Source organism: Solanum pennellii, chromosome 7 (assembly GCF_001406875.1).
Source record: "Solanum pennellii chromosome 7, SPENNV200".
NCBI lineage: Eukaryota > Viridiplantae > Streptophyta > Magnoliopsida > Solanales > Solanaceae > Solanum > Solanum pennellii.
In genome coordinates, this window is record NC_028643.1 from 76,034,338 (window position 1) to 76,045,795 (window position 11,458).

Here is an 11,458-nt window from a genome sequence, read left to right on the forward strand (position 1 = left end):
TCAATTCAGATGAATCTGATAATATATATATTCTTTATATAAATTTTGTATTTATATTAGAAAATTAAATAAATAGATATATATATTTACTTGTAAATCTCAAACAAAATTAATTGACGATTTAGTGTTAAAAAAAGGAAATATGAAAATGTTTTTCTCATTAAATCTGTGGATTTGAACCCCTTTCAAATAAATAAAAAAAAGCTACTAAAATTTCAGATACAATAATAATAAACATTCTAAAGTTCACAGTAAGAAATAAAAATTCATCATTAGAGTTAAAATTTCTAATAATAAAAATTTATTATTTTTTTACCTGGTTACATAAGGTACTTTGTTTTTTCTGAATAAAGGGTGTGAATAGTAATGAGAGTGAAAGTCTAGCAGAGTCCGTAGGTTATCAGTTGAACATCATTAGTTAATAAATCATAATATATAAAACATTTTTGACTTTGTTAATGAATAAAACAAGTGATATGTTAGTAAGATGCACACATCACATCACATATTTAAATTTTTCGTATGTAAAATCATAATATGTAAGTGGAGAAGGATAAAGAAATATGTCAATTAATTTTAAACTATCTAATTTTAGTGTCAAGTAATAAGTTTGTCTTGTTGTATCCTCTTTGGTGGATCGATGCTTCCACGTAACTTTTTCCATAACCATATTTTAAAAATTATAATCGTTAATATTCCCTATATATTATTATCACACATTCAACAGATCTTTTTATATAATCTTTTTTTTTAACTTTTAAATCTTCCAAATTGGATGGCTCGAAAGAGACAATTGCTTCAAATACAAAAAAAAGAATCAACGTGTGAATTCTCTAGCAAGTATTTTTAATTAGGTAAAAGACAATTACATAGTTCTCATAGTTTGATTTATTTTACTTGAGACAGAATTATCAAACAGAAAATAGATTTTTTTTCTTCTTCTTTGTTATACTATAAATAAGATTACGGTCTCATTTGTTTTCATTAAAATTAAGGCGTCTGAATTTAAATATATATCTGAATATTAAGATGTTAAGATCTAGATGTATAAATCTGAACATTAAGATGTTGTCTCTGAATCTGAACACTGAATTATTGGGATTGTTTGTTTTTAATATCTGAATGTGCATATGAAATTAAAAGTTATATCAGTAAAACATTATAAAATTCTCATTTTAATAAAATAGGTATTTTTACCTAGAAAATAATATTTTGAACAGTTTTATCATGACAAGGTAAAATGATTTATCTTTTAAGAATTTAACTTTAAGTTGTATCATTAATATGCCTATTATTTCCACTCAAAAACTTTTAGAATCTACATAATTCAATGTAACATAGTATATTAAGTTAATAAGAATAAAAGAAATTATAACGGTAAATATGTAATTAAATAATTAAATAAGAAAATAACTTTTATGAGTAGTGATATAGTTTAATTAAGATAGAAAGCTTATTTTTGAGTCTGAATAGTGTTAAAAGTATGTAACTTTTATTCAGACCCATTAAAAGACTTATAAAGAAATAAAAACAAACAAACTTAATGAATTAAATATGAATAATTAAGATCCCATTTTTAAAAGCAAACAGACTTAATGGGACAAATTTGAATGATTAAGATTCAGACCCTCTCTAATGAGTCTCTTGACACTAATTATATTCAAATTAGTAATCCACAAGTACTAACAATTTGCATCTTAACGTAATACATAAATGTGTCATTAACTTGATCTTATCTGATCTCTATCCTCTAACTTTGGATAGGTACAAATAGATAATTCAAACTTATATAAAGTTAAACAAGTATCACATGCCTCATACATGCAATTCACGTTCTACAAGTAATATAAGTGTCCATCTGTATACAACCAAGGTTCGAGAGCAGATATCATAGATGTCAAGTCAAGTTTAAAGACATTGTCTTATGCCTGGGATCTTACATAAACTATTTTTTGAGTAATCAAATATAAAACTCTGTACAAAATACTAATGGAAACAATACATTTGCCACTGGAATAGGGAGTGATTTAGCAGAATTGTTTCTCAACTATACCAAGAACATGAATATTCTAACAAGTGTTCGTTTCTAGCTCGGATGATTCTATCCACCTCTAAGTCCCGTTGCTGGTCTCTTTTATGTCTCGATGATATGCTCTACTCTGATGCAATGAAAGTCGGGAATTCAAGCTCCATACTACAGTATGTGCATTGATTTAAGTTATCGCTAGCTTTGGAGTATTATTTTCTGCATTAGGACGGCCAAGATACTTCCCAAGGATATGTTTATGACGTTGACAACGTCATTGTTGAGCTGAACATCAAAGGATAACAAAAAGGTGAGTGAATTACTTACATCTCAGAGTAAACGTTAAGACATTTGTTCAGAAAAGTACATACCCAACGAAATCCTTCTTTCTCTTGAAGTGAAGCGCCTATTAGACTTTCACCAAAGTTTGCTATCTGGGCAGCTATTACACATATCGCAGCCCCAGGTACGTTAATCTGGAAAAAAAAGTTCTGGTCAGAATATGGAATATGTCTTGCTAAAGCCTAAAAGTTGAATCAAAGTACTAAATGAAAAAATGAAGAGAATAGAATAAATGGTATTGTATTTGTCTCTCAGCACGGGCAAGATAAAGCTATAGATGTAGTGAATGTTTCGACAGCTAACTGATCCAAAACAAAATAAAATAAAGATATGCTAGATGGGCTAGAACAATGAAAATCTCTCTGCCTCGGGTTACTCAGCCATAAACATTTGCAAAAAAATCAGCCAATCAGGTAATGTAATGCAAGGATTTATCTTCATCGAAAATTACCCATGTCATAGTATATTCGGATAGAAAGATAGTTAGTACTCTCTTTGTCCGAAACAATACACATAATTATCACTCCAGCCTTGCACACCTTCATAGCACGAAAAACTCAATATGTTCACACAAATCCTAGAAGGGAAAGGAGAAGAATAGGATTGCTAAAACAATGCAGCCACTTTCAATTTACACTCTTTATGATTCTATCAACAAGGTTTCAAAAGGATACATTTGTAAGTTTAAAATACAATAAAACTATGGTAACTTGGAGACTATCGAGAGTAGTATGAGACTCATAACCTTCGGTCCTTGCCAGACTAGATACTGGTAGGCAGTACGATCAACATTAATTGAGGGTGGAAGAAATACTTCAACAACACTAACAATATCTTATGCTATTGCTGCAAAAGGATGATCCTTTCTTTCTCACAACCTCGAGTAATAAGCCAAAAGTCCCATGAAAACATGAATCCCCGCCCATTGAGCCTGCAACAGTGCCCACATTTAGTCCAAAACTTCTTTTCTGATAAAGAAGTCCAACACTTTCTTCTACAACTACTCTCTAGTCCCCATAACAAAATTCTATTACATCTACTACCCACAACAATTTCAATGTGTTTAGCTCCCAAATTTTTTCTCCATCATTTCTGATCACCAAAATTCTTTAATGGCCTCAACCTGGACCATTGTAGACCTCAGGGGCTTAAGAGTTAAATCATGTGATAGAACCTAGATGCAAGAAAAGGCAACGTGACATTTTTGTTTCCATTTCCTAAAGCCCATAATAGACTAGTATCTCCAGGTTATTGTACTATATAAAACAAAAACTACATGGCACAAAGCAAAAAGTTTCAAAACTTAGAACCATTTATGGAAGGCATACCTGACCCTTTAGATAACCAACAAAAGCAAGGAGAACTGAAGCAAGAAGCCCAGCTAAGGTTCCCTCAGCACTCACAGCCCCTTCAGTACCCCGAGGCACTACCTTTAATGTGGTGACAAGATACCTGCAATTGTTATGCAAGTACTAAGCAGACGATTCTTAAAGAGAGCCATCTACTCCTCCTGATGACAGAACTGAGCAAATAAAAGTGATGAGTGGTCTGAGTTGCTTTTGATTTCCTTCCAACGGAGAAAACTTTGTAGCTAGTACTATCAAAAATTATATATATGAACTACAAATAGCACTCCACCAAAGTGTCGAATCACAGAGCTCATCACACACCTAACTAACTGAAATGAAAGCAAAATTATGCAAAGTTGCAAGTTGCAATATTGACAGACAATTCTAGCAACTATGGTGTGGCCTTATGGTCAACAAAGTGGGTACAAAGTGCAAACATTAGAAACCGTGATCCAAATCTCAATGGAGTTAAAAATACTAGGTGATTTTTTCCCTTCTACCTAAGCCTTGATGGGTAGAGTTAACAGGTACATGTATTGGTGGGAGGTAGCAAGTACCCGGTGAAATAGTAGAGGTACATGCAAGCTAACCCGACTGGCAATTCTACTAAATTATGACACTTTTCTAAGACCTTGGGTTTTCAAAGGATAAATTTTCAGTCTTCATTTTATACATGTGAAATACCTTGAGTTTTTTTTTTTTTTTTTATGACAAGGGAAACCCACAGCCGCTACCCTTTTGATGCGCACAGGGTAAAACCCCACCTCCTATGTAATAGCTCGCAAACCACATAGGACTTAGTGTCTTTTTTACTAGGTCTAGAATTAAGAATTAACAGAATTCCATATAATTAAAGAATGTATTTCCCAGTTTCTACATTAACAAGTCACTGTTTTCAGTACATCAAATTCATAGTAGTTAGCCAGAGGTGAAGAGGTTGTACTCACGTAGTTTTACCATATGCCTTTCCTATCTCGCTCGAGACAGTATCACTCAACTTGGTACAGAAACTGGCTACAAATGCAAGTTCCCACAGCCGAGTAAATGCCTCCCCACCAACACCATTAATAGATAAGAATGCACAAACACAACCGGCTGCACTGGAGCCTATCACGCTTCCAGGTCCTCTCCTTCCTTTCCTCTTCTCTGCAACCCCTTGAGCCTCTTTCTGAGCCATTTTCACCTTAGTCGCAGCTGTGCCCTGTTTGGTTTAGCTCATTAGTCCAAGCTCTCTAACAGCTTTTTATCAGAATCATCAGCCTAAGCAGGACAGAATATGTCAATAATATCCATCATTATTTCCAGTCGAAAGACATCTCATCTTAAATATTAAGTTGTTAGAGAGAGCACACATTTATTATATTCTGAAACGGGAACCCTCACATGCGGGCTTGACTCTTTTTTTTTCATGAGCCAAGCACATGGAAAATCTTTTTTGATAATGGGTGGTAGTGAGATTAGATAGGACCTTTGTCTCACTGATACAACGTTCACAAATAGATCTTGGATCTAACACAACCCCACAAGCTAGCTCAAGAGGGAGGACAATTGCCAAAGCTATATAAGGAGTCCAAGAATCTCATTTCTCACCGATGTCATATATTTCTCTTCAACACCCTTCTCGCCCAAACACTTTTCCGAACTAGAGCATGCACATTCATGAGCTACGTTTTACAGTTGAGGTAGACCTAAGATCCATTTCTTTCACATGGTAATAGAGCTAAGCCTATCAGATGTGGGGCCCCCACACTGTCATGAATGTATACGCTCTAGTTCGGGAAATGGTCTTGGCATGGGGAGGATGAAGACAAGTATAGTACATTGTGGCTTGGTCAATCATACTCCCTTTGAGCTAGCTCTTGGGATGTGAGACCTAATTCGACAATCTAGATCGGTTAATATCAATACATTTTCGAGTTTGCTTATAAGGTTCCACAAATCAATTAAGAGGATGCAATATCTCCTTCTTTGCTCTGCCAATTTTACTTATATCGACTATTTTGTTTAACCAAACAAAGAAAGAGAGATTCACAAGCAAGCATTCATGATTAAGTATCCCACTTCATTTTCCCATTGATCTAAAATATACATAAGCATAACTTATACAAAGTAGAATCCTACAAACAACACTTACACTACCAAAGTTCAAATTTTTACTTACAATAACAAAATATGTGGCAACAAGAAGAAACCCAGAGGAACCAAAAGCTCTCCAAGTAAGTGTACCAAGCAAGAAAGCAGCCCCAATACCAGAAAGTGACAATCCAGTAACTAAAAGTGGAGAACCCAAAGTAAAAATGATAATATTACTCAGCAAAGCAGATTGCCACGTGGGTGGTGAAGATTGAATCAATTGAACTGCTCTTTCGACAATTCCAAGATCAGACACTGACGCTTGTGCTTTCATTGATGATCTTTGATGATGTCTAGGGTTTAAAGTTGACAAATGAGGAAATTGGTCAAATGGGGTTTGGAGTTTTGAGGTTAAAAATGAAAACTTTGGTCTTTGAATATGGAGAAGTAATGGAAGTCTTGGTATTGAAAGAGTTGAAAAAGCCATTTTTAAAGAAGTTTTAGAGCTTCTCACGTAAGACTCCGGAAGCCGTGGAGTCGTCAATAAACCGGAACGAAGGTTCTTTGTTGGGGTAATTTGCACATTAGATCCTTGGATTTTGATGTGTGTCATTTGTAAGCCCCATCATTTTTAAAATGTTACACAACCTAATACGAATTCAAAATTTTAATTTTGTGAGTTCTTATAACACAACCTTAAGCTTATATATTAGTTTTTTTCGACACTAAATTAGTTGTAAATCACCCAACAATCCCCTGTCCCAATACTTGCCTCATGCATAATGCTGTCCCAGGGAATTGAACTCACGATATCAAGTCAAAAATTATAGCTCATAATAAATAAATAATTTTATTTCTTAACTAAAATTCAAGCATCGTGTTCTATCATGACTCAAACTCGGACCAACCAACCTCTGATAGGACTTGTCATAGGCAGGATATTAGCATTACCTAGCAATTTCAGTTAGTATTTGAGAACTCTTCTTGAGTTTTGGTGCTTGAAGATGAGACTAAAGTAAGATAAGTACGAGCCTAAGAACAAAGTATTCATTAAGGACTAATAAACAAATAAGAAGTACCTCGTTTTGATACGAATTCGAATTCTTTTTTAAAACTATAATTAATAATTCTAGAAAAAAATTACAATCAAAAAAATTAATTATTTTTTTATTAAATAATAACTAAGATATATAATTAAAACAACAGAAATACTCCATATTATTAAGTTTTGAATTGTCTACATCCAAATGTCTAATTTCATATCAACATTAATTTATACTTTGAATCAAGCTAAGTAAAATAGAAGGATTACTTTTAAAATATATATATATATATATATTTTGCCCATAATATATGTAACAATATAAATAACCCCTTCTATCTTTTTTTTTTCCTCTTATCCACTTTATACCATTGCAGCCATTTTCCATGGCTGTGCAATGCTCTTCTTCTGTAATATTTGCCTCACATTCACCAGCAAAAACCTTATCTTCCTCTCACAATAAGACCCTTTTCTTGGGTTTCTCCATCTCTTCAAAGCCCTCCATTGTTGTTGCTAAGACCCATCGAGCTACTCAAATTTCTTGTCAAGAAAAGACAGCACTTGTTCCTCTGGAACAAAGATGGATGTTTGAAGAGTCTGAAATTAATGGCCCTGTAAGTATTTTATACTTCTCTTTTATTTTTTTTGTTCATTACTTGTCTTGATTTTGTCATTGTTGCTCTGGGTTTTTTGGGGTTATTGTGGAAATTGAGGATTTTATAGACTACCCTTTTCTCTTCTGTACTTAAGTTTAGTCATTTAAGGTGTAAAAGACTTGAACTTTAGTCTTAATTTGATATGCATTTGGACTTTTAAGGCTCTGGGGTTGTTTTGAGCAAGATGCTATCTGTTTAGTTTTGGGGAGAATTTGCTATGGTCAGAGTTGAAAGTTGAAATGAAAGTTGAAACCTAGGTAGCTGGCACATATACAACATACTCAATATAATTCGATAAGTGGGGTCTGAGGAGGTAGGGTGTATGCTTCATTACACCTTGTGAAATTTAGGGAGTCTATTTCTGAAGGACTCTCGGCCGAAAAGGAAATACACTAGTGAAAAAACCATGTTGAAAATAATGGAGAAAAGAACAGTAGCAATAACTAGCAATATGATGATCTAAGCAAAAGGTAATAGAAACAAACACGTGATAAAAAGTCGAAGAATAAGATAGTAGGAGAGTAAGACTAATACATCTGATAGGGAAACTAGGCAACACTTGACTACTACTGCTTTGGATTCATTGAGAATCAAGAATTGAGCTCAGCTTCCAGTTAGAGGTACTTTCTCTGTGAAAACTGATAATTTTATAGACTATCCTTTTTCTTCTTGAGTCATTGGAGGACTTAGTTTTCCACATTAAAAGTGTAAAAGATTTCAACTTTCATCTTAATTTGGTATGGATTTGGACTTTGCTCAGGGTTGTTTTGAGCAATGTGTTATCCATTTAGTTTTGGGGCGAATTTGCTAAGTTTGCGATTAAGAAGAGATTTATAGGTCAGATTGAAACCTATGTAGTTGACACATATACCTGCTTTTAAGTTCAATTGAGAATCAGGAATTGAGCTCAGCCTCCAGTTAGATAATTTTATAACTATCCTTTTTTCTTCTTGGTTCATAGGAGTACTTCGTTTTCGACATTTAACTTGCAAAAGACATCGACTTTCTTCTTAATTTGGTGTTCAGTTAGACTTTGCTTCGGGTTGTCTTGAGCAAGTTGTTATATCTGTATTTTTTGGGCAGTATTTGCTATATTTGTGATTTAGAGGAGAACTATAGGTGAGAGTCGAAACCTAGGTTGTTGGCACAAATACCATGCTTTAAGTTCATTGAGAATCACGAATTGAGCAAAGCTTCAGTTAGTTGTTTCAGAGGTACTTCTGTTGGTCAGAACCTTACAGTTGATATCTTTGAGTTCTTATTCTACCTTGGTGTTTATTTCTTCTCTTGTCCACACTCCACAATATACTACTTGATGTGGAAAGCAGTAGAATACAGAACTACCACAAAATCTGCTGTCCCGTTTCTTTTTAATCCCGACTACCTATGCTAGCTTTTGTTGATAATGCCTCAATGGTTCTTCTGATACCTGAAATACGAGATGGCAAGGGCCATATCAAACTCATGTAGAGCAATTATCACCGACTCGTAGTGATTAAAAGCTCAGGCAGCATTAAAAGGAAAATAAAAGGGGGAAAGGCTGCGGGCCAGTGCTTTTGAGAAGTGAAATTAACAAAGAACATATTTCCTTGCTTTAATTATGCTTCAGTGGTTCGACAAATCTTTTGATCTTAATGAGTGCATAGAAGAGTTTTTATCTGATGGATGTCATTGTGTTTTTCCTGCATCCAGGACATTTGGAATGAAACATGGTATCCCAAGGGTGCAGACCATGTGAACACAGACAAACCTTGGTACATTGTTGATGCCACCGATAAAATTCTTGGAAGATTGGCATCAACTATTGCAATACATATCAGAGGGAAGAATCTGGCAACATACACTCCAAGTGTGGATATGGGTGCATTTGTAATAGTGGTATGTTCCTGTGCTAAATGCTTGTTCATTTCTCTGCATTTTCATTAGAAAGAAGAAGAGAACCGGACAAGTCCTACTTTTCGTATTAGGACTTTCTGGTTCTATTAAGGCCTCTCTTTGACTCTAAAAAGTATATAGGACATGTAGTCTTAAAAGAAATGATAGTAGGTAATAGGCCATGAAAATATAATGTGGGAATTGAGTTTTTTCCCTTTTACATTATCATGATATGTGGTGACTCCACCTTAACTTTACGCTAGTACGTGCATTCTCCGGAGGTTTCTTCATTTTGCAATGTTCTTCCTTTTTCATAATTGTTCGAGTGGCAATATCTGTTCTGTTCTAGTTCCCCAGCTAATATAGAATATTTAAGTATAAGTTTTTGAATTATATAGGTCTGGTTTAAGAAATTTGGAAGTACTTTTGTGCTCTTTTAATTTTCTATTCAAGCAAACCTTAAAATTTCGTCCCTTTGGAACCGTTTTTGTTTTTAAAGAAAAAAACAGCAACAGGTCCTTTCGAGGATATCCAATATAAAAAATTCAAGATATCCGGACAGTATGGTGTTGATTTTAAGGTGTGCCATCAATTTTTTGACATGCAGATCACTCTGCTTCTATAAGGTTTATTGAGAATGGAATGTGATTTCTATTTAGAGGTCCACCGCTCTCCTTATCCTTTCTCTTTTCCTCCTATCTGAATATTGTTGATTCATGTATGGTTTTGCATTATGCATATTTTATATTCAACTATGTTGAGATTTCTTTGTGCGTAAGAACCTTGGTGATGCTCATTTCCGGCCCATTCCTTCTATTATCTCTTTGCTGAGATGAAATTCGTAAGACACTTCCGGAGTCACCTAAGTAATAGAATATGGATGTTGTCAATTTATCTTTTCTGCCTGCTTGATAAGTGTCCATTTCATCATTGAGTTGCTAATTTCACTCTATAACCGTAAAATCATCCTGCTCTCCTTTAAATGTAAGCTATTTGCTATTGCATGGTTGCTTTAGTATCTGAGCAATTGTCTTTGTAATTGAACATTAAAAGGTTAATGCTGAAAAGGTTGCTGTATCTGGGAAGAAAAGGTCCCAAAAGCTTTACAGGAGGCACTCGGGAAGACCTGGTGGGATGACGGTAGAGACTTTTGATCAACTTCAACAGAGAATTCCAGAAAGAATCCTTGAGCATGCTGTCCGTGGCATGCTCCCGAAAGGGAGAGTAAGTCTGTGTTACCTTTTCTCAAGATTCCATTCACTCGATGACCTGTAGTGATGTTTCTCTGCTGTGTCAATTAAACCAAGGAGATGTTGGACAGTGTCCTCATCATGTTGGACTAGGAGTACCAGAGTTAGGGACTCCCGTACTAAAATTCCATTTCCTCTAGCATTTCAACAACATACAAAGCTGTTTTTGATAGACTCTCGGCTTAAAAGGGAGGTTATTTATAATCCCGCCGACTTTACCCCTACCACTTGTTCGAAGGGCAGGAAAAAGAAGGAAGGAAAAATCATTTTTTTGTTTGATAAGAGAGATGAGAGGAAAACAAGAAAACTCTCTCACTTTCTCTTCTATTTTCTTTTCATGTGCCAGTCCTAAATTGTTTCACATTTCTGTTTGTGCAGCTTGGTAGACAATTGTTTAACCATCTTAAGGTGTATGAGGGTCCAGATCATCCTCATGACGCGCAGAAGCCAATCGAGTTGCCTATACGAGACAAGAGAATTCAAAAGCAACGGTGAACTCCATTTTCCATGAAACGTCATCGAGAGATCAGCCTGCAGTTTCACATTTACCATTTCCAGCTGTTTTTTGTTATCCAGTACAAAATTTATTTGATTCCAGAGCTCTTGTTTGTGTAGGTTTGTTAAGCAAATAAGCATTCATCTTCTGGTTTCAGTTTTGTATGCGAAATTCGCAATATTTTGACCTTCGTCTATAGTTTGGTCTAACTATGTCTTTACTGTCACTTCTTTCAGTTTGGTTTCCATTCATTGTTCGGAGCCTGTAGTTGAGCCCCACCCCACTAAATCCGGATCACTGCAGGGTCCATTCGGGTGAGTCTCTCAATAAGAGTTTTTTCATATCCAGA

The 11,458-nt window shown here is 34.8% G+C and overlaps 2 protein-coding genes across 4 annotated transcripts; one reads left to right on the plus strand and one right to left on the minus strand.

Annotated features, from left to right (window-relative positions):
• Positions 1–1,842: 1,842 nt before the first annotated feature.
• LOC107023967 (protein VTE6, chloroplastic) lies at positions 1,843–6,346 on the minus strand. The gene is made up of 5 exons (XM_015224824.2): positions 5,879–6,346; positions 4,665–4,918; positions 3,697–3,820; positions 2,398–2,502; positions 1,843–2,311 (listed from the first exon to the last, which is right to left on the minus strand). The coding sequence occupies exons 1-5, from the start codon at positions 6,275–6,277 to the stop codon at positions 2,225–2,227; spliced, it is 969 nt and encodes a 322-aa protein (XP_015080310.1). The 5' UTR covers positions 6,278–6,346; the 3' UTR covers positions 1,843–2,224.
• An 823-nt stretch (positions 6,347–7,169) lies between these two features.
• LOC107026170 (50S ribosomal protein L13, chloroplastic) lies at positions 7,170–11,458 on the plus strand. Of its 3 annotated transcripts, none has more exons than XR_001457551.2 (5): positions 7,170–7,446; positions 9,181–9,366; positions 10,417–10,587; positions 10,992–11,228; positions 11,346–11,458. XR_001457551.2 is itself a non-coding variant. In XM_015227040.2 (4 exons), exons 1-4 carry the CDS (start codon positions 7,219–7,221, stop codon positions 11,106–11,108), a joined length of 702 nt encoding a protein of 233 aa, XP_015082526.1. In that variant the 5' UTR covers positions 7,170–7,218; the 3' UTR covers positions 11,109–11,335. The 3 variants fall into 3 exon arrangements, 1 of the variants encoding a protein (XP_015082526.1); XR_001457552.2 differs by having other exon boundaries at positions 10,992–11,224; XM_015227040.2 differs by lacking the exon at positions 11,346–11,458 and having other exon boundaries at positions 10,992–11,335.